The 24,069-nt window shown below is 37.7% G+C and overlaps 1 protein-coding gene and 1 long non-coding RNA gene across 4 annotated transcripts; both read right to left on the reverse strand.

The window, feature by feature from the left end:
* Window positions 1-766: 766 nt before the first annotated feature.
* Window positions 767-9,823, reverse strand: LOC130562071 (uncharacterized). Of its 3 annotated transcripts, none has more exons than XR_008963892.1 (4): window positions 6,881-9,823; window positions 5,867-6,714; window positions 5,559-5,726; window positions 767-5,476 (listed from the first exon to the last, which is right to left on the reverse strand). It is a non-coding gene; the product is annotated as an uncharacterized LOC130562071 (long non-coding RNA). The 3 variants fall into 3 exon arrangements; XR_008963891.1 differs by having other exon boundaries at window positions 767-3,515; window positions 3,833-5,726; XR_008963890.1 differs by having other exon boundaries at window positions 767-5,726.
* A 332-nt stretch (window positions 9,824-10,155) lies between these two features.
* On the reverse strand, window positions 10,156-15,040 carry LOC130562045 (trypsin-3-like). Its single transcript, XM_057346841.1, has 6 exons — window positions 14,775-15,040; window positions 14,108-14,128; window positions 13,785-13,947; window positions 11,389-11,657; window positions 11,141-11,274; window positions 10,156-11,057 (listed from the first exon to the last, which is right to left on the reverse strand). The coding sequence occupies exons 1-6, from the start codon at window positions 14,827-14,829 to the stop codon at window positions 10,779-10,781; spliced, it is 921 nt and encodes a 306-aa protein (XP_057202824.1). The 5' UTR covers window positions 14,830-15,040; the 3' UTR covers window positions 10,156-10,778.
* Between the last annotated feature and the right edge of the window lie 9,029 nt (window positions 15,041-24,069).

Here is a 24,069-nt window from a genome sequence, read left to right on the forward strand (position 1 = left end):
GCGGCTTTTGTTCAGAAGAAGCACATAGCGACAAATCTATCCACTTCTTGGATAAACCTTAGCTTTCATTCAGTGCGAAAATGTCGCCAGTTCTGTATGGGATTCCTTTTGTGCCAATAAGAATGAACGCAAACTTTTAAAAAACGAACAAAAATATACAATGAGAAAGAAAAAAAACACTTTGATATTGAAAACAATAAACTCAGTTGCAAGAATGTGACATGATTTCTTAACAATTTTCTAAGTTTCGTTTTTGCAAATAATAGTTTTGAATTCGCTGCTAGATTTTTCATTTGCGCTTTCCGAGTTTTCGTTTACGCTTCTCAATTTTTCCTTCGCCTTTCTGGCACAAAGCTCACGTGTGGGCGGGATTTATGGCCGCTTTACGCTGATTGGCTAGTGAGTTTGTGATTGACAGCTCCCTGACAAGGAAGTCGATACTGAAGACAGTACAGTGCAACGAATCTTAGAGAACGATCTGCATGCTGTTATATTTATTGTTTGTACTTAAAACTACTTTCTTATTTAGTTAGTATATTAGTAATTGGTATTTGAAGTTGGTAAATCAAGCGCGGTGTGGATCCAAGAGTCCTCCTCAACCTCAGGTAAATGAATGTAATTCAGATAATAAAGAAAATCGCTAAAAGTTGTATTCCTGTACAGTAGCAATTCTGAATTTACTTAGCTCGTTCATTGTGTGCTTTATACTTTCTGTCAGGTATTATTTTATGGACTGTAAGATAATTTTCTTAAAAAGGAACGAACAACTTGCATCATAACATCCAATAAAGACATGTTACAGATTATTGGGTTGTGAGAAATTAACGTGCTAAATGAAAACATTGCTGCATAGTTACTGTACAGAGATTAAAACTTTTAGCGATTTTATTATCTCGGTTACATAAATGTACCTGAGGGTGACTTGTGTCCAGCTGAGGAGGAGGATGACGATGTCGCTCTTGCATACAGTCTCCTTTTAAAGAATTAAGTCCACTTATAAGTCAAGTACTGTATCTTTCTTTTTAAACTCATGGTGAATGTACAGTATTATACCCCTTTCATTACATTCACAGAAAGTACACCTCATAAAACACTACCAATACATTCAAATGACATTTATGTTTTTTAAACGCTACAACAAAACAAATTCATAAGGTGACATAATTAGAGGCCTTATGAATGTTTTATTCATTTAGTCTGCCTCTTGCAAACATCAATTTCATTATGTATTTACACACCTACATAAAACAGGTTAGAGAAAAGCAGAAGAGAGACTTCTTAAACTATAAACAAACATTTAAAGATAGAAACAATACATAAAATGCCACCACGATTATAATGTATAAATTAGAAATATGAACTGGAAGCATAACACTTTATTGTATATCTCCTCAAAACTCACTAGGCATCTCGTTTTCCTGATATCATTGTAATTATAAATTATAGACTGCTGTCTTGACGGCCTCTAAACACACGTAAAGTTGCATGTGAATATGGCTAACGTTATCTATCCTGTCTTTAGTCGACGTTGGCTTGTTGTTACGGCGTGATAGAGCCTGGAAGCGTGTCCCACTTTTAAGTGCGTGAAAGTTGGCAACCCTGCTAATATACTAACAAAATAAGAAAGTAATTTAAGTACAAACACTAAAACAATACTATACAGAAAACCGCAAGCAGATTGCTCTCTAATCCGCTGCACTGTCTTCAGTTTCGACTTCCTGGTCAGGGAGCTGTCAATCCAAATCTCACTAACCAATGAGAGTAAAGTGGCCATAAATCCCGCCCACACGTGAGCTTTGTGCCAGAAAGGCGAACGAAAAATTGAGAAGCGTAAACGAAAACTCGGAAAGCGCAAATGAAAAATCTAGCAGCGAATTCAAAACTATTATTTGCAAAAACGAAACTTAGAAAATTGTTAAGAAATCATGTCACATTCTTGCAACTGAGTTTATTGTTTTCATTATCAAAGTGTTTTTTTTCTTTCTCACTGTATATTTTTGTTCGTTTTTTAAAAGTTTGCGTTCATTCTTATTGGCACAAAAGGAATCCCATAGTTCTGCCCCGCGAGCGCGAGGTCTCTCTTTCCCGGCGCAGGGATCCCTTCTCTCGGCGTCACTCTGTACAGTGAGTGGCAGGAAGAAGCACCACCGTACGACAGGTGACTCGTGAATAAAATGAGTACAAAACAGCGTTTCCAAGAACCTGTCACTGTTATCGACTGTTTGGATATATAAACATGAACAAATTTCATCCGTAAATATGCACATGGTTACCACGAGGCTGTGTGAAAGAACATTTAACTTTAGCCGAAATCACCGCTTTTTATTGTGAGTTGTTAGACGATGTCGCGTTATGAACTGACAACAGAAACTGAAAACACAGTAGGCTATGTCAATGAGAACGGTTTTATTGTTGTAAATATGAGTTGATATACCCTCGCGGCTGTCTTAAATCTTAAAAGGTAAGCGTTTTTTACATTTATTTGGTGGTGCTTCCTTGCCAATTATGAATTATTTTATATTGATATAATGTTGATCAGTAACTGCCCTACTTTACCAATATTAAGCCTTCATTATTAGATAATCCACATACATTGCAAAATGTTGACATACGCACAAATATGATGATGTCGTAACATATAGGCTAAAGAATTATACTTATAATACTCGTTAATGCCGTTTACTGTAACACATTACATCTTAAATAAGAACGTGAGTCGCAAGGTGCTTGTGTTATACAAATAAGTTTAACAAATAGACAAATTACTCTTGAAGTACAATCATTGACAAAGACTGCCCATTTATTCTTAGAAAAATAAAGATGAAAATATTTGAAAATTGCACTTAAGAATATTCTTAAAAACTTTCTGTAATTTATCTTAAGAAAGTTCTTATATTTTCTCTTAAGAACAGTTTTGTAAATCCTGCATGTTTGTGTGTGAATTATGGAAGAATCTGAATTATGGAACTGAATTGATAGAGGTGTGGTAGTGTGTGCTGCTTGCATATGCCAGTGAGTTACAGTATGCAGGGAAATGTCTTAATATTGTTGCAGCTGGTCCAGAAAAGCATTGTTGCAATCATGAGGTGTAAATCCTGTATGATGGAGGATGTGTACAGGTGTTGATATTGTCCTTCAGGTTGTGATCATAGTTTGTAACTTGTCAATGTAATCCTGTAAAAGATAGAGGTGTTTATACACATGGTACCCTATAGGCTAATTAAAAACTTTATTGTGTGCATGTGTATGTGGGGCCCATAAAACACTTGTGCCCAGGGGCCTCTGAATTCTTAATCCGAGCCTGTTAATGCTCCTGTATGACACATCACTTTATTGCTCCCTGAACTCTCTGTAAGTAGCTTTGGATAAAAGCGTCTGCTAAATGACAAAATGTAAGTGATGGGTTTTGGGTGTTCTGGAGAAGAGGAGGTGAAGCCTGGATCAGCACAGGTAGCCTCGGTAACACAGGCCGGGTCCATAGGGGTAATAATGGTAGTAAACATCAAGGGCTTCCTCTGAAATCATATCAGCATATGCTAAAAACTATGAAATATCACACTGTAGGCAGCACTATTCATATGGGGCTAGTTTTATAACATAAGAAAGTCATTAACTGTTTTTTATTTTATTTTACCATTAAATTTTTTAAATTTACCATTACAGTAATGCAGACACAACATAATTGTATATGTAGATCTAAATATGAAAGCAGAATTCCACAAATGCAAATTTTCCACAAGTAACTATGATCAATTCTGCTTTAACATGACATATAGGCTACTATATCTAAGCGTTGTTGAACCACAGCCTTTAAAACACAAAGAAAACTTACAGGTTGTTGGGGGATATGTACATTTGACACATCCTCTGGCCACTGCTGACTTTGTTTTTCATGTGTGTCTGTCCACGACATCATCATCAGCTTTGATCAACATTGAGTCGCTTTTGGACTCGTGCAGGTGTCATGACAACGTTACACATGCTGTCCTTCAAACAATCCAATAGTAACAATTTAATGTCTAATAATAACTAAAATTCAAGTATGCATGAGATATAAAAAGTAGCCTATGTATTGTATTTTATAATTCTAGCATTTACTATTCTACAGGTTTGATTTTTAAGCTTATTTTATTTGAGGGCAGTGCCTGCAGCTCCGCTACTTGAACACCAGATGGCATCCTTACTTCAATTCTGGACTTTGAAGAACTGCATCGCTGTTTTGAATTTCCAAATACTGTGTCATTTTATATATCACAGAGAAACATTTAGTACATTTTTTATATAATATAAATTATCTGTCATATCAATGCTGTGAGACCTGATTGTATTCTCAGCTCTGCTAAGGATGAACTAACTACAGCTATAAGCAGTGTTGTGCAAGTTACTTCCAAACTGTAATACATTACAGATTACTTGTTACTGTTATTTAAAAGTAATCCCTTACCTTGCAACATTACTGTCTCAGAATTGTAATACGTTACATGACTCCTGTATTACTTTTGAGTTACTTTCACCAAAATAACTACAGAAGTAGAACTTAACATTCTAAAATGACAAAATGAATTTGTATTTTCAAAATACAAAATACTTTTTGCCAATCAACCTCTTTATTAGACTGCTGATTTCTTGAATTAACTAGGCTATACACAAATAAATACAAAAAAATACTAAGATTAAATGCATTTAAATACAAAATACTATTGCAAAATAATAGTATTTTGTATTTCAAATGGATGCATTTGAAACACTGCCCATCCACGCAGTCTAATAAGGAGGTTGATTGGCAAAAAGTATTTCAGTTTGAAAATACAAAAATACTAAGATTAAACACATTTAAATATAAAATACATTACATTTTTTTCAAAGGTATTTAAATACAAAATAGTCCCATCCCATCTCTGAACTAGATTATATAGAATTCTAGCTAGTCATCATGTAAACGTTAGCTTTACAGATGGTCACAGGGATCTTGCTAACTAGCTTCCTGAAAGCAGCCCAATGACCCCTCAAAACCCGCCCAAAAGGAATGAAAACTAGCCCAATTATTTTCCGGTGTCAAATCAAAGTTAACAACTGCCAAAAGATTTTTCTATTGCTATATTTACTTATCTGAATGGTTATCTGAATGGTTTCCTGGGTATTGTATATTTTTTGTTCTGTTGAACTCAAAAGATGTTTTGGGGGATTCAGGAGCACAGTAAAAAAGGCGGTGTCAAATTAACACTTAAAGAGTTGATTTTAACACTTCTTAGGAGCACATATGGTCCCACTCTATCAAGAGTAAAAAGAACACTGTTCGTAGTGTAGAATTGGCAGTGTTAATACAGCACCATTAGGTGTTAAAAATGACACTTCCGAGTGTATAGCATTACACTTGTTATTGTTGTACAAGACATTTTTCCGGGTCTCTTGCGTCCTTGTGGTGATGGTGGAATCAAATGCAGTAAGAGAAGAATCGAAAGACCGCTACCCCATACTGAAAGACATGGCATTTTAAGCAAAAAATACATGGACATGACTACATGGTCTCGTTATCAACTTGTTATGAACAGTCTTACCGTCCACATCTGATTTATTCCCCACAGCTGATTCTGCAGAATCAATCAGGTCCTGAAGGTCTTGGGAGAAGTGAAGCCCTTTGCTTTGTTGAATGACTTTCTGCATAAATGTAGAAAAAACTTGGCAGATGTCTTCTCACCAAAAATCAAAACAAAATCCAGTTCAATCTGTAAAAAACCCCATAGCAGAAAGTACTTTAAAATGAATGTTCTGCATTTAATAGAGCTCAACAAGATGTAGTTTATTGACCTTAATTCACACAAAAAATATATGTTCTTATTATCACTTAATTAATACATTGTCTTACCAGGCCTTTAATGTCCAAATAGCGTGGAAATTGAGTCAGCACGTCAGCGCAACTGCTCGGGTCATGAATCATCTTGCGACGATACTGAAACGTCTCTCTCATTTTGACCTTTACTGTGTCCACCTCTGAAGTATGCTTCATTAAAGAAACAGCTTCCCTACACTGTTCTTCTGTCAGGATAACCTCTGTGCTGGATGAAGCTTCTCTCTGTGCGGATGGGCCACCACTTAATGACTGGGAGACACATCTACGGGTCTCTGAGGGTGCACTGTTCCTTTGAATGTTCTTAATTTTCCATGACAAATACCCCTGTCCGCTCTGAGGGTCATAATAATGTTCCTAAAAAAACAAAGAGGTTTTCAGTAAAACAGGTGACTAACAAATTTAACAACATATTTACTTGCATATCCATGCTTCGCGTATGGATCCCGAAGATATGGAAACAGGGCGATAATTCCTCGGGCATACATTTCTCTTATGCGTTTGGGTGGAGATGTGCTGTCAAAATAATATTAGTAAAATATAAAATATTAATTTTAGCACGTTTCTTTGATAAACACATTCCCACATATTTTGATTAATGATTTTACCTGATTTTCACTGGCAAATAATAATAAATTACCTGGCATTGGAATTTTTTATAAATAAATGGTCTCTTTTTGTACTTTGGCAATCATAACCACTGAATCAAGAATACCAAAAATGTCTCACCTGTGCTTTTCAGTCATATCTGCAGTAAGAATATTGATCATCTTTCTCCTGGTGCTGTCAGACAGGCTTTTGGTTTTGTGGTATTCTCTGATGATTGCATCCCCACCAGGTTTACTTTGCAGGATTTTCTGGACAAGCTGCAAACAGTTATATTGCGTAATGAACAACAACCACACACACAGTGGTACTGCATCTGCTTCTTGGGTGTTAACTTGCATTTCATTTTTATGTATTAACACAATGACATCGTGTGATGTGTGCCCTGTTTTTAGAATAATATGCAACGCACAGAGACACACTCACAATTCCAGCTTCATCTTCAGCTCTCCGTTTTCTTGTAGGACTGTCATCACTTAGAAGAACGGTGTCATCAGATTCACAGCTTGCAATCTCAACTGAGCTTTCTTGACGTGACACTGAAGGGGCCTGGGTCAATTCTGTAGACAAAGGATTTTAAAAACCTCAAATTAATCTTGGTTGAGTTTGGTGATTTTACTTAATATCGTGCCTAACAACACCCTACAGCTGAGAATTAACAATATAGCACTGCTTTTTTTTTAAACTATTGAATAGTATTGGCAAAATCATGGTTTTACTAAAGTAACCATGTTTTTTTGGCGTTAGCTGTAGTGAAACCATGGTTTCATCTCTGTCACGGTCCCACCGTCTTGTTTATGAAATTCTAGTCGTGTGGTGGGATCGGGACAGAGTTCTTGGGTTTTATGTGGGAAGACCATGAGATGTTTATGCCTCTCATGTGTTTTTCCAGTGTCTCGTCTCTGTTCCCGCCATCTCGTTTCCTCGTAATCTTTCCCTGAGTGTTTAATGTCTCACACCTGCCCCATGTCGTTATCCCTCGTTTGTGTTTCCTATAAATACCCTCTTGTTTCTTTGTCTTGTGCTCGTGCATTGTATGTGTTTGGTGCCTGTACTGTGTGTTTCTGTATCGTGCTCTTGCCCGTGTTCCTGTTCCTGTTCCTGTTCGTGTTTTGTGAGTTTTGTGCCTTTTATGATTTAAGACGTTTGGTCGTGTCTTTGAGTTTAGTTATTTGTCTTGTTTTCGTTTTGCCCCCTCGTGGGAAGTCTTTTGTTTTATATATATATTTCTGAGTTCCGTTTTCCCCATTGTGGGTGTTTTGTTTCTGTTTTGTCTATTATTTAATAAATATATCTGTTAACCCCTTCACTGCCTGCCTGCTATTGGGTTCTTCTGCCATATCCTGACAATCTCTATAAAGGTGACCACAAAGATTGATATATCTCATAATCCAATTATAAGATGACAAGCATCAAAGTTTGATTTCAATCATTTACATTTTTTACATGGCATTTTCACATAGTGGTCTTAACAATATGTAGTAAATCACGAAAGTGACTTTAGCTGGGTTTTCACAAGGAGGGTACCATTTCAGGCGAAATTAACTGCATGCTCTGCAGAGTGCGCACTTGATGACAAGCATGCGAGCAGTTGGCACATCTGTAATGTGTCTGCTTGTTTTACACTCTTTGGCCACCAGGTGGTATTGTGAATTGCAAATTGCAAACGAAGCCTCGAGAAATGAACCCTTTTGTGAACCACTTGGCTGAAAAGGTTCAATGCTTCATGCGGCTTCATCTCGCCACCACTAGTAATTACACGACATATTTGACTTCGTTTATATATTTTTACATATAATTAATTTTATAAAGAGGACGAAAATAACCTTAACTCACCTTGCACGAAGAAAATGGCCTCTTCGTCTTCGCCCCTCAGATGGGGTTATTGGGGGAGGGGTCAAGATAATTTGGAGGGTTTTTTGCACTTCAAGTGTAAAAATGGAATTACACCTTGAAGCACCCCTTCAGCTACACTACAAAGGATCAACTGCGTGATTTCTTTCATTGTGCAACGTGACATGCACCTTACGAAACATACTGGTAAAAGCATAATTCGGATGCATTGTCTAACACCACCGCTATATTTTCCTCTTTGGCTGAGCTGAGCTCCCGCGTCCCTCCCTGTACTGTAGCCTGCCTGTCAGACGCTCGTTCACCACACTTTCGAGAACTGGTCCCGGTCCTGGAGTTGCCAGGTATTCATCTGAGTATGAATACACATTAAGAATCTCATCAACTAACATTTATCCTTAGAATATAAATAAACATTTTGGCGGCCGCAGTACATTATGAAAGTAGCCCAAAAACCCGCAACTCCATAATTTTTTCCCGCAACTGCATTTTCAAAATAACCCAATTGTGGGGGGAAAACCCGCGATCCTGGCAACACTGGCGCTAGGGTTTACAGCGAACCGGGCGGGGCCAATAGCCTCGGACCTCGAGCTCAGAGGCTGAAATCATGCCGCGTTACAATACAAAATACAAAGTTCCACCAGCCAGAGGGAGATGAATGACACCACACGCGTCTATTCACGAACAGGAAATAGAACTTCTTTTTTTATTTGTTAATGTCTCGCGGGCGAAAAGTTTGTTGTAACGCAAGCCTTACTGAACATGTACTGGGTAAAATATTACTGAAAATTGATTAGTAATGCCTTACACTACTGCGTTACAGCAAAAAGTAATGCGTTACTGTAATTCATTACTTTTGTAACGCATTACTCCCAGCACTGGCTATAAGGTATATAGTTCATCTTGCATGTACTGCTTTGATGGATTTCATTTTGGAACTAACGTAATACGTGTAGTTTCCCCCTCAAATGGCCTTATTCAAAAGGGAACTAATCAAGTAACTATGTTCTCAACACTTTATATAAATATGTACCATCACATCTGAAATCTGTTTTAAGGTTATTTTGGGCTTTGTTAAGTCCCAAAACAGAAATGTTTATTATTGTACTCAAAGATCCCCGTACATTCTGTACTTGTGTTAGAAAGGACTGATTCAGCAGACGGGGTGCAAAAGAGCAGAGTCTGCAAAGAGTAATGCAGTAGATGTCACATAATTTATTCTGTCCGACAGATAATTATACAATGTTAATTCACAGTACAACTTAATTGCAGTTAGGTTTCACCACAGAATTTCAAGGTAGAATTTAATTTTATCACATTAACTGTACACATTACTGTTAAATTTCACATCATCTTATCTGGCAAGGCTGGCAAATATGTAAGTGCATACGTGACTACTTAACATTTGGATTTTTGTTGTAGTACTGCCTACTAAAGCTACCAGTCCGGTGATCCAGCCGGCGACCAGTCCGGTGATCCAGCCGGCGACCAGTCCGGTGATCCAGCCGGCGACCAGTCCGGTGATCCAGCCGGCACTGGGTAAAATATTACTGAAAATTGATTAGTAATGCCTTACACTACTGCGTTACAGCAAAAAGTAATGCGTTACTGTAATTCATTACTTTTGTAACGCATTACTCCCAGCACTGGCTATAAGGTATATAGTTCATCTTGCATGTACTGCTTTGATGGATTTCATTTTGGAACTAACGTAATACGTGTAGTTTCCCCCTCAAATGGCCTTATTCAAAAGGGAACTAATCAAGTAACTATGTTCTCAACACTTTATATAAATATGTACCATCACATCTGAAATCTGTTTTAAGGTTATTTTGGGCTTTGTTAAGTCCCAAAACAGAAATGTTTATTATTGTACTCAAAGATCCCCGTACATTCTGTACTTGTGTTAGAAAGGACTGATTCAGCAGACGGGGTGCAAAAGAGCAGAGTCTGCAAAGAGTAATGCAGTAGATGTCACATAATTTATTCTGTCCGACAGATAATTATACAATGTTAATTCACAGTACAACTTAATTGCAGTTAGGTTTCACCACAGAATTTCAAGGTAGAATTTAATTTTATCACATTAACTGTACACATTACTGTTAAATTTCACATCATCTTATCTGGCAAGGCTGGCAAATATGTAAGTGCATACGTGACTACTTAACATTTGGATTTTTGTTGTAGTACTGCCTACTAAAGCTCTTAATAATTTCAATCATAATTGTAATCAAACAAAATAATAATAAATAAAAATTCATATTAACAAAACCAAAGTATTATTTAAGATATTGTGTTAATGAAAAAAGTGACAGTCTCACGTTTTCTATTATAGAGGTATTTTGTGAAAATGAATCGGTTTTAGTATCTTTAAACAAACGTTGATCAGAAATGACAAAATCAAAACCTTCAATGATTTAGGAGTGCAAGCAGCAAACATTATCATTATTTTACCCTTATTGTAGAGTTTTTAAACAAAGAGATAAAGGGAGAAGATGAGGGAGATGATGAAGAATGTGTGAGAAACAGAAGACAAAAGAGTGTAAGATGAACTGGATCCAGTAGAGTTAACATAGACAAATCCAAGCTGATCACTGCTTATGTAAGAGCTGATCCAAGACTGGTATTGGGACACCCTGGCGTACACACCAGGATAGCCGGCAACAGCGCACTTATGACCAAAACTCACAATCCCTGACTGAACCCACAGGGTGGCGTTCTGAAAGACCATTGGACCTCCAGAATCTCCCTATATGGAAAACCATATTTTTTAAATCTCTGACACTATACAGCGTGCAACTGTGAACAGGTGTCCTACAGTAGATGTCTTACCTGGCATGAGTCTTTGCCCCCTGCGGCAGCACACAACATGTTGCTAGTAATGCTACCTTGATAAGCTTGGTTACAATCAGTGTTGCTCACAATCGGTATCTGCACCTCCTGCAGTGTGTTTGGAAGCTGGGTATCTATGATGGATAAATTTCTTACCGTCATTGTTTCAAAATATTTTTTTCATGCAACACGAGAAACTTTTAATCTTAGAATTTTGGATGCAGTGTTTTTCAAGCGATGTTACTTACCTTCGAATTTGAGTAGCCCCCATCCTGTGACCCAGCTCTTAGTACCCACACCAAATGTGCTGCCATCAGCCGCCAGACAGACCGGCCGAATATAAACGTTGAATGTCACAGAAGAAGAGAGCTTAAGGAGAGCTATGTCATTGTTTTTTAGGCTATTTGTATAGCCAGGATGATTGATGATTTGAGTTACTGTCATAGATATCGCATTTGGGTTCGAGCCTGATAAGGTCTGAAGTCCAAAATAGACTTTAATATTAGATGCAGTGGTGCTGAGGATAGAAAAAAATATGTATTATTTTTTATCAGTCTATCTGCAATATGTCGTCGCTGTCCTTTCGAAACCTCGGATGCTTTTCAGGAAATGGAAAAAACACTGTACTTTTTAAATGATTAAATACTGCGTTCTCAAAGTTAAGACGCATACTTTTTGTTGGTTAGATATTTGCAAAACCAATTGACAAACATTAATGGTGACTAATAATGATTTATGGCCAAAAAACGGAGATTTAAGTTTTCAGAAGGACAGCAGCGACATGTTGTGTGTCCATTCAATGTTGACAATTCTGTAAGGTCCATTTGCTGTAAAAAAAAATTAAGCCTGCACAAAAAAATCTTAGTACTAATTTCCCCTTGCTTTTTCTTGTTCACTCAACTTTTTGGAATAGAAGTTGTACTGACTTAAAACAACTAATTGGAGATACAAAAAAAATCAATTGAGGTCATTTAGGATTATAAGATTATCTTGAGAGGTACAAAAAAATTATGTTTAAGTCATTAGTTGTCACAACAATGTCAAGTTTACCTAATGAACAACATAATACACAAATAGAGAATAGAAATTGGTTATTTAAAAATAAACAAATATATTTGTCTTTTACTACAGTTGTAGGCTAGTTGTTTTCTGCCTCAAACAGACCAAAACTTTGATCAAATAATTGTTTCAACAGTTTGAGTTGAGTGCATTTATACCGGTTTTGGCGTTGGGTCATGCACTTACACCTCAACATTGAACATACAAACCTCAACCATGGTAACTACTTAAAACTTCTCTTCTGTGAATACTTGACAGAAAAATTAGAAGAAGAAAAAAACACTAACCCTCTCTCTTTCTCTCAACAGGTATTGGTCTGTCTTTTGTTGAAACTAGTAACTTTGTAGCACCTATTGTATTATTGCTCCTGTATGACATATCGCTTATTGCTCCCTGAACTCTTTGTAAGTCGCTTTGGATAAAATGACTAAATGTAAATGTAACAATCAAAAACCATCATTCATTAAAAAAACTCAACACAACAGATAACTAACAGTAACAACGAGATTAAAGCATAAATTAAGCCCGCAAGAACTAAAACATGCACTAATCTTTAAGAAACACAGAATTGAACATGCTGCAGTGCATCTTGGGAACTTTCAAACTCTTGCTATATTGTATGTTCATTGTACATTGACGTAACTCAATTTTTTACATTTACTTGCAAAGAATTTTTCACACAACTCATATTTTTAAGCTAAAGAGGAAAATGTTTGGTTACAATGAATGAATTTATTAAAAGAAGTTCTGTGAACTTGGACTTTTGCGCAACCAACACAACAAAATTAGTTGTTTGAACTTTTTTTGAGTTGGGTTTTTTACAGTGTACTCATCACTCTTGAGTTGTTCCACAGAAGGAGAAGCTACAATACATAGCGTTTTCAAACTAGGACTGTCATTATTCTGCCTCATCATGTCATGTCTTTCTTGGTCTTGTGGCAGAATCATGGCAGAGCCTCATGTTTTGTGTGGAGAGAGCCATGTTAGTGTTGGTTCTAACATAGTATGCGCTCTCTCCGGTCTCGTCTTTGGCCCCACCCCTCTCGTTTCCTCGTTTAGCTTTCCATTAGTGTTTCATTCCCGACACCTGTCCCTTGTTCATTATCCTTTGTTAGTTCCCCTATATTTTGCCCTTGTGTTTTCTGTCCTGTGCTGATTCGTTTTTTTCTACTTGCGTGTTTGCCTTGTCTACCATGTACTTTACCACTTGGATTACCTTGTCTCGTTGCTTTGTTATTTTCTAGCCCAGCTTAAGTTTTTTTTTAGTGTGAGTTTAGTTATTCTGTTTCCCTTGTTTTTTGCCCCCTTGTGGGAAGTCTTTGTTTTTGGAAGTTTATATTGTTTAGTTTCCGTTTTACCCCATCGTGGGTCCTTTTTGTTGTTATTAATAAAAGTCTTTGTGTTTCCTACCGCTGCCTGCAATTGGGTTCTCCCACCACACCCATGACAATGACTTATTCCTTACAAGCTTTCTCTTCAAAAATGCAAAAAAATGGAATTTAAGATTTCTCCCGTTGTGTTTTTGTAAATGTAAATCAGATCTAAACATTAACAGGATGTTCTGCGTTTCTAGAGAGTTTCATACCTCTGAAAGCAGTGGGCTGCAGATAAAACCCAATCTTTATTGATGAGACTTCCACCACAGAAATGAGATCCAGCTGTCTGAATACTGGCTTGCCAGGGCCAAGATCCTTCAGTCGCATCGGCCCCTCCAACAATCTTAGTGTTGGAAGGGGCTTGGCCACACACTGATTAAAGAAAAGAATCAGAATCATTTCTTGAAGTGAAGTTAAAACTGAACTGATTCAGTACACATTCACTTGGTTGAAATATGGAAGCAAAATGGATGTATACTATTTAATTCAACTTCAAAACTACAGTGTATTTGAAACATTTTTTTTTACATACCGTCTGACTGACAGAGACAGCCTGTTTTAGGAGAACAAAGCAACAAGCAATTAAAGTTACGAAACTGAAATTTGCTGGGCATAGATTGGAAAAGAGACAAAACAAAGCAAATGCACACATATGCAAAGTTGATAAACTGGTTAGTGTAGCCTGCGGTCTTTGTTTATACAAGGACACAGCTTTTAATGTAAAACAAATAAAATCTTCACATGTGGTGTGTTTTAGGATCACACCAAACATTTAACCACATATTCAGAATTTGTCTGGCTGTATCTTAATGTTGCAGGCGGTAACAGCCTTGAATTATAGCCAAAATGCCTGTTAAATGCTGTTATAAATTGCAACAAAGACCAAGTTACAGGAAGGTTTCATTCAGTTTCATGAATTCATGAAAGCACTTTTAACTTTATTCTGTAGCTTGAGATATTAATAGTCATGATAAGAAAATGACTCATCTTAATTGTTAAAATCACTTATAGGATCCTTGACTGATCCTAAACAATTGTTTCATTATTAAAATGTAAAAGGATCCCGTTTACTGGTATTTTATCTAAAACCATTTAAAGTAAAATAGCAGTAAACATCATTTTTCATTGAGTTTCCATAAACATAAACACCTAAATGACCCAACGTCAATGTTGGGTCATGTTAAATCATGTTAACTCACCTGCTATGTTAAGAAGTATTGTAACCGCAACATGCAGAGTTATCTGAAAAGTCATCCTTATGTTGTATAACTAATAATTTCCTTCTGGGAAGTTTTTAACAAGACAAGCAAGAACTGCTGTCATTAGGATTTCTTGTGCCCCGACTGCAAAGTTTATCCGTCACACCTTGTTTTCTTTCTTCCAGCCCGCTGTCAGTATTTTTAAAACACGCCTGTTCACCTTTACCAACACATACCTGTAATTCTTGTGAAACATTTTATACCACTTATTTTGATAGCCACTTTGTTTGACAGCACTCATTCTTTTACTGCAATACTTGATGAATGGTGAGCGGTCCTGTGTCACATTTTATGCCTGCAAGACAAATAATACAAATGGCATGTTCAATGAACAATTACAGTTTTTCTCGATTGCTAACACACATTTCATGAAACAATTCACCATTTTCTGTAAACACATTCTCAGAACAATACACCAACTTGTACAACCCTCACACAAAAACAGCCTCATTTTGCAAAGGTTTAACCATGTTCTCATTCAGAAAACACAAACACACAATATAATGAACTGAAGTGTCAATATGTAAACTCAAATAGCACACATTTATCCATCAGTAAACATTCAGTATCAAAACTGATGACACACCAATCAGAATCTCAGGATAATATAAATAGGAGCACAAGTAATTGTGCATAATAGAATCATCTATGGGCTTTATACTACTTACTGTAAACATACAGTATAATTACAGTACACACTTTATATGAGAGACATGTCACTATTCTGTATCCAGTAAACTGTAGCACGCCTACACCCTCAATTTTGTGATTGTCAAGTTTACAAATATGTATTTGTAGCCCTTTTTACCTGTTTCATATTTTTGCAGAACTCAGACACGACTCATTAAAGAAAATCTGCTATAGTAAACTTTTACAAAATTGGGCCAAAGGTGCAGAGGATGCCATATTTTTTACTGTATTGCCTCCTATTGACAAATCGCTTTACTGCATTGTTTCCTTTATCTTCTCTGTACGTCACTTTGGATAAAAGCATCTGCTAAATACCTGAATGTAAATGTTATTTGTGCTGTTGTAGCCTATACTGTATTGTTTTGCATGACCAGTTCAATATTGTTCTTTGGTTTTTGTACTTTTCTTGCCTTGTAAGATCATCTACTTCATCTACTTTCATCTAAGATTACTTTACAGTAGTGCAATGTTTTATTTTTTTCCTATAAAGCTCATTGTTACATTTTGCTCCATCTGCACTCTTTTATGTTGTATATTCTAATAAACACTTAGCTTTCAAATGATTCTTGAATCCCAATAAGAGGTTTATTAATGGTGTTTTGAATTGATCTCACCAGTGTCTAAGACTATGTTGCAGTGTGGGTGATTTTGAGGGATTGTGTGTCATGTCTGCAGGAAAAGTTTGGTTTTTCAGCAAGTTTGAATGGTTTTGAGAAGAGAGCTTCATTTTGACCTGAAAATAGGATGTTGAGGAAATTGGGTGAGGAGTTATGGATTTGCGTTTAGAGTTTCAAAAAAGGAGGCATAATTTCAAGAAATGTGTTTAAGCAATCGAGAAAAACTGTAAAATGTTTTTTTTTTTTGTTACCTTTAAAAGCAGCAATAGTGTTTTAGATCACCGGTATGACGTCTTGTAAGCGGGTCATAAACCGGTTTCCTTAGAATGAACTAGAATGTCATTGATTGTGTGATAAGTCAGGTGCCTTTGTGTTTTGGACACAATGGATAAGAAATCAGTCAAGAAAAAGCCTAACCAACAACACTATTTAATTTAAAAAAGTCTGTATGGAAAAGGCTTTAAGTCCATTATAGTATATACATATGATGAAAAAATCTAAAAGGTTGACTTCCCTCTGTCTGGATGTACTTGCGTCATTGCTGACGTTGAGCTAGTGCCTATGGAATGGAATTAGCTTCAATGAAAATAATTTAAACACACATGAAAATATGTTTAAGTAATACAAAACTCAGTCCTCAAACAAATTTAGAAAACAAATAAGCATGACTTTCACCTGGATAGTAGCAAATGCAGAAAAGAGACAATGGAGGTCTCATACCCGGCACAATTCATTTATTTACATACACAGTCGTGTGTCTTCAAGCATATAGACTGATCGTTGCAATTTATTGTATATAAATGCAAGCCATGCTAAAAGTAAAGTGTGCGAAAAAGCATTTTCTTTTTGAAATTTAGAGAATATTTGCATGAAGACTTTGAAAGTGTTACGATTCCAGTCTGTTTTCCCTTGTCTTGTGGACTTTTAGTTTGTATGAGTTCCTGTTTCTGTTTTTTAGTTATTTAGTTCATTGGTCGTTTGTTAATTATCTTCCCAGGTGTTTCTTTTTGTTACTTCGTTTTCCCCAATGTATTTAAACCCCAGTGTTTCCTTTGTCTAGTGTGAGTCGTTGAATGTTTGATCATGTTCCTGTGTCCCGGTTATATATGGATTACTTGAATTCCTTGTTTCATTGTGCTTTGATTATTTTGTATTTTGTCTTTTGTTTAATACATTCTTAACTGCATGTGGATCCACTGCCTCGCCTGCCTTTCGTTACCGAAAGATTGATAACAAAGTTTGGTTTTGACTTTTATAAACCAAGTGTTTTCACAAACACGTAATATTCAATCAAAACTGAATACATTAATTTGATCTCTGATAAAATAGAGAAACGTCATCACACATCACTCATCACACAAAAATGATAACATTCAAACAATGAAAAGAAGTTTTCTGTTTTACATTGAATGCTGAGAAGTTAGGGTGGCGGAGGGATGCCAGAGTAAATAAAAAACCTGTTTGTGTTCATGATTGGCAGGACCAGATGATCAGGTTTCTCCCAAATTTAGATTGAAATCTTACTTTAAATCTGCACTTGATGACTCTGTCATCATCATTTTTCTTCGCCAGGACAGTTCAAGAGGATGTGCAGTAGTACGGTTGGGTATTAGAATTCTATGGAGCAGTGCGAGCTCTACAGCAAAATCACAATCTAAAGAAACATTTTTACTCGCCTATGATGAGAATGGGCTACCATTAGTTCTTGCACGGTAAAACCAGGGCCCGTATTCATGAAAAATCTTAGCGCAAAGAGTTGCTCCTTGTCACGATCAGTAGCAGACAGAACCCAAGCGCAGACAGAAGGAGGGGTAAACACAACAGACTTTAATAATAAAACAAAAACCCTCTATGGAGGAAAAACACAATAACCAAAAACTGCTTTTAAAGACAAAGAAAAACTTCCCGCAATGGGCAAAAACAGAAAGTAAGGAACACTTAAACACTTATTAACAGAACAGATTCGTGGACAAGGCAAGACTGAGACGCGGGAACACTAGGTCACACAAAACATACCAAACACAACGAAGCGCACAGGACAATGAAACATGAGGCATTTTAAAGGGAACACAAATGAGGGATAATGACACAGGGCAGGTGAGAAACATTAGACACGGCAGGAAAGCACTTAGGGGAGGAAGTCCTAGGTTGGGCGCCGGCTGGAAGGCCGGCTGCACCGGACTGGACGCCGGCTGGATCACCGGACTGGACGCCGGCTGGACCACCGGACTGGACGCCGGCTGGACCTCCGGACTGGACGCCGGCTGGACCTCCGGACTGGACGCCGGCTGGACCTCCGGACTGGACGCCGGCTGGACCTCCGGACTGGACGCCGGCTGGATCACCGGACTGGACGCCGGCTGGATCACCGGACTGGACGCCGGCTGGACCACCGGACTGGACGCCGGCTGGACCGCCGGACTGGACGCCGGCTGGACCACCGGACGGGACGCCGGCTGCACCGGTCGGGATGCCGGCTGCACCGGACTGGACTCGGGACTAGACACAGGACTGGACACCGGCTTGGACGCCGGCTGCACCGGCTGGGACGTCGGCTGCTGCACCGGCTGGATTGGAGTCCACGCTGCCCGCCGCTGCCTCTTCTTCCACCGAGCCACCCGCCTGGTGGTCGGCTGAAGGAAGGATGTATAAGGCACGGCTGGCTCCGGCTGGGACTCCTCGGAGGTGGATCCCCAGGATGCTCGCCTCCCCCGCTTGCCACCGAGTCTCGCTGCTGGTGGAGAGGATGGTGTGGCGACACCCACAACCCCGATCTGCAAGGGGCCGTCCTCGGGGATAGCCGCCAGCCCCGTGAGAGGCTCCGCCATGGACATTCCCCTGAACAGAACAGAACAGAACAGAACAGAACAGAACAGAACAGAACAGAACAGAACAGAACAGAACAGATTCGTGGACAAGGCAAGACTGAGCTGCGGGAACACTAGGTCACACAAAACATACCAAACACAACGAAGCGCACAGGACAATGAAACATGAGGCATTTTAAAGGGAACACAAACGAGGGATAATGACACAGGGAAGGTGAGAAACATTAGACACGGCAGGAAAGCAATACAAGAAATGAGAGGGGCGGGGCCAATGACAAGACACTGGAGAGAACGCATATTATTGTCAAAAGGACAATAATATGTTTCTCTTCACACATAACCAAAGACTTTGTCATGGCTCTGCCTCAGGACCAGTAAATCCAAGACTAAAAGAAGCAGAACCATGACACTCCTAGTGACAAAATTCTAAGAAACTTCTTAGAAATGTGGGCGTTTCCCCTTAAATTACATAAAAGATCCTAGTAAAGAAAAAAGTAATTCATAACACATATTATCCCTTAAAAGAGCTCTTAAGGTCCAAAATTTTAAGAGTAGCGAGGAGGACTTTTAAGAGACTTAAGAGTTTTGTTAGCAGCAGAGAAAATGGAGGAAACACGAAAAGTAAGAAGAAATGTGTTGCAATGCATGACAATTTCCCTATTACGTTAAAGGTTTATCTGATTTTTTTATTGTTTTTGTGTGTGTTCAACTTTGATTTTCTTGTATAGCTGCTTTGATGCAATGCAAATTGTAAATGCGCTATAACATTAATGACATTGAATTGAATGACAGTGAGTTAATTAAGACACAACACATTAGATGTTTGTGACCGATCCTATTAGAGACACGCTAACATGTCCAAAACAGCGCAGAAATGCCATAGCGCCAGAAATAGGAGAAATCACTAAATTAACATATTTAGCAGCTGGAGAAATGCAGCTATGCAGCAGAGACGATTTGGTTCTGTCACAATCTTCTATAGTGATCACACAAACAATTACAGCACTTACAGAAACTTATTGTGCCACTGTTCATTTTCTATCAAATAAGTTGCTATAAACAGCATGGTAAATAAAAAATAAAGAATATATATACTGTAGGCTATATACGTACATATAGTGCATGTGTGTGCCTGTGCGTACGGTAAAACAGGAAAAAAGACATGTGCAATTTCGAACTAATGACCCCATACTTAACAGCGCTCTTCTTTCCTTCTTGGTCAACCAACCAATCACAGTCTTTAAAAGACTGTGTCATACATAGCAACGGCATCAGCCCCGCCTCCTCACTAAGATAAAAGTTTTTGTCTTTTCCTTGCTCGGAGTTGCTCTTAATTTAGCTTAAAAACTTCTACGTAGGAGTCTTAGCTTAAATGTGATTCAGGATCAATCTGAGAGCAACTCTGAGCAAGGAAAAGACAAAAACTTTTATCTTAGTGAGGAGGCGGGGCTGACCCCATTGCTATGTCTTTTGAAGACTGTGATTGGTTGGTTGGCCAAGAAGGAAAAAAGAGCGCTTTTAAGTATAGGGTCATTAGTTTGAAATTGCACATGTAATTTTGATCTGTTTTACCGTACTCGCACACGCCCACACATATATTCTTTATTTGACACAATAAGTTTCTGTAAGTGCTGTAATTGTTTGTGTGATCACTGGTTGTGACAGAACCAAATCGTCTCTGCTGCATAGCTGCATTTCTCCAGTTGCTAAATATGTTAATGTGGTGATTTCTGCTATTTCTGGTGCTATGGCATTTCTGCGCTGTTTTGGAGATGTTAGCGTGTCTCTAATAGGATCGGTCACAACACATCTAATGTGTTGTGTCTTATTAACTCATTGTCATTCAATTCAATTCAATGTAATTTAATGTTATAGCGCGTTTACAATTTGCATTGCATCAAAGCAACTATACAAGAAAATCAAAGTTGAACACACACAAAAACAATAAAAAAATCTGATAAACCTTTCAAGTAAAATGGAAATTGTCATGCATTGCAACACATTTCTTCTCACTTTTCGTGTTTCGTCCATTTTCTCTGCAGCTAAAGAAACTCTTAAGTCTCTTAAAAGTCCTCCTCGCTACTCCTAAAATTTTGGACCTTAAGAGCTATTTTAAGGGTTATGCTTTACGTATTAATTTTTTCTTTACTAGGATCTTTTCTGTAATTTTAAGGGGAAACGCCCACATTTCTAAGAATTTTCTTAGAATTTTGTCACTAGGAGCAACTCTTTGCGCTAAGATTTTTCATGAATACGGGCCCAGGGCCCGTATTCTTAAAGCTTCTAAGAATCCTCTAAGAAAGCTCTTAATATAGCTTAAAAACTTCTACGTAGGAGTCTTAGCTTAAAAGTGATTCAGGATCAATCTGAGAGGAACTCTGAACAAGGAAAAGACAAAAACTTTATCTTAATGAGGAGGCGGGGCTGACCCCGTTGCTATGTCTTTTGAAGACTGTGATTGGTTGGTTGGCCAAGAAGGAAGAAGAGCGCTTTTAAGTATAGGGTCATTAGTTTGAAATTGCACGTCATTTTTTTCTGTGTTACCATACTCACGCACACACACAGACACACACATATATTCTTTATTTTTTTATTTACCATGCTGTTAATGTCAACGTATTTCATAGAAAAAGAACAGTGACACAATAAGTTTCTGTAAGTGCTGTAATTGTTTGTGTGATCACTGTAGAAGATTGTAACAGAACCAAATCATTTCTGCTGCATAGCTGCATTTCTCCAGTTGCTAAATATGTTAATGTAGTTATTTCTTCTATTTCTGGCGCTATGGCATTTCTGCGCTGTTTTGGAGATGTTAGCATGTCTCTAATAGGATCGGTCACAAACATCTAATGTGTTGTGTCTTAATTAACTCACTGTCATTCAATTCAATTCAATGTCATTTTATTTTATAGTGCTTTTACAATTTGCATTGCATCAAAGCAGCTATAGAAGAAAACCAAAACCAAGATAATCAAAAGTTGAACACACACACACACAAAATCTGATAAACCTTAAAAGTAATATGGAAATTGTCATGCATTGCAACACATGTCTTCTCACTTTTCGTGTTTCGTCCATTTTCTCTGCTGCTAAAGAAACTCTTAAGTCTCTTAAAAGTCCTCCTCGCTACTCCTAAAATTTTGGACCTTAAGAGCTCTTTTAAGGGTTAAGATGCTTTATGAATTACTTTCTTCTTTACTAGGATCTTTTCTGTAATTCTAAGGGGAAACGCCCACATTTCTAAGAATTTTCTTAGAATTTTGTGACTAGGAGCAACTCTTTGCGATAAGATTTTTCATGAATATGGGCCCAGATCTTTAAAAATAAGGTTTAAACTATATCACTAAGGTTGGTGCTATTATGGTTTTACACAGCAAAGGCGGCAGAGAAACCGAATTTGAAGCGGCATAAATGTGTATTTACACAGACCGTTAATGCGGCTCTAAAGCGGCATAAATGCATTTACACAGGAATTAAAATTATGCAAAATAATGCTGAACATAACCACAAAAGCACTGTCCTAACAATATGCTAATAAAATGCCTTAAATTAAGTGATATAAACTCCAAAAAAAATACTGACACTAATAATTACAATGAATACTTAAGGATAAAAGCAATATTAGGCTATAAATGCAACATTTTAAATGAATTTCCTAAAACACTCCATAGAAATTTGTTATTATCGGGCACCTCACCGCATATTGAAAGACGCCAAAAGTCACTGTCGACCAGGTAAATGAACAGTTCCGGTGTTACAGTAAATGTTACTAGATCGCTGTCCTGTATGAAATATTGTCCTCAATGAGATGCTTTTGGATATATAACGACAAAATCATTTGTCATTATATTTGTCGTATTGCATTTCAATCCTAGCCCGATGAAACACAAATCATTTACGCTCCTAGGCCGGGTATCTGACTGTTTTGAGGTAAACGGTAAGGGAAGCACACACTCTCTCATCACAATATAGAGTAATATAAGTTTGTGATTTATTATGTGTTTGACTTCCAGTGGTGGAAAGTAACGAATTACAAATACTCAAATTACTGTAATTGAGTAGTTTTTTTTCAGGAATTGTACTTTTTTAAGTAGTTTAAAAACAGCGTACTTTTACATTTACTTGAGTACATTTTTAGTGCTGTATCGGTACTTTTACTGCGCTATTTTTCCTCACATTGTCGTCGCTACTTTATATGTTTAATCTTCATGTGATTGGCTAAGGAGAATAATCAGTCCCGTCACGTGACCCCGTCCACTCAAATCGCGCATAGAAAACTTGTGTCACACAGATTTCAAGACATCTGCCGCCCGCCAATTAAGTTTAATCATGGAAGAGGAAGAACGTGTGCGGTAGGCAGGGCGCCTATCAAACGGCGGTTTTGCGCACTTGAAAGTCACTGCGGGAAAGGGACACGAAGGCTCGTCCGAGATATGTGAGAAACATTTAGTTCCTGTATCACTCCGTACGTTATAATTGTCCATCTCTTTCCAAAGTCTCTACACTAAGTGCTCTGCCCTTATAAGTGAGTAGGGAACATATGCGAAGCAGTTTCGCTGTGCATTACCAGTTATAATGTTGTAAGTAACGTTCAGTTTCTTGCACAGTTCGATCGGCTCGCTTAAATAAGACGTCATTACATCGAAAGAAGCCGCAGGGATTACTTTTATGTTGCCTCTATTCTGTATTTTGAACTTTTAAAGACATGAACCATGAAAAACCATGGACCACAACTCCAGGTAAAAATCTTTATTGTTCTACCTATAGAAATAATGTCACATACATCTTGGATGGCTTGAGGTTGAATAATTGATCAGCCAGCTCCTCTAGACTTTTAATGCTAATCCAATGCAATTTAGGTTACAAATGTTTAGCATTTTTTGCATGCAGTATTTGGGGCTCTTATGTATTAATTTCTGCATTGTGGGGCCTAGTACACATGATTGAACAGTGTTGGAAGTAGGGTTGGGAATCGAAAATCAATTCCAATTTGGAATCGGAATCGAAAGGCTAGGAATCGGATCGGAATCGAAAGGAATAGGAATCGGATACTTGAGATTACAATTTGAATTCCTCTTATCAATTCCTGTGTGCATATTT

This window comes from Triplophysa rosa, linkage group LG11 (assembly GCF_024868665.1).
Source record: "Triplophysa rosa linkage group LG11, Trosa_1v2, whole genome shotgun sequence".
NCBI classification, from domain to species: Eukaryota; Metazoa; Chordata; class Actinopteri; order Cypriniformes; family Nemacheilidae; genus Triplophysa; species Triplophysa rosa.

What these genes read in the sequence shown, in the direction of transcription:
- LOC130562045 (XM_057346841.1), bottom strand. Translation starts at nt 14,829, where the DNA reads ATGACTTTTCAGATAACTCTGCATGTTGCGGTTACAATACTTCTTAAC. An exon ending in AATACTTCTTAACATAGCAG is followed by an intron (nt 14,129 to 14,774) that starts GTGAGTTAACAT and finishes CTCCTAAAACAG; the next exon opens with GCTGTCTCTGTCAGTCAGAC. An exon ending in GGGGCAAAGACTCATGCCAG is followed by an intron (nt 11,058 to 11,140) that starts GTAAGACATCTA and finishes TTTTCCATATAG; the next exon opens with GGAGATTCTGGAGGTCCAAT.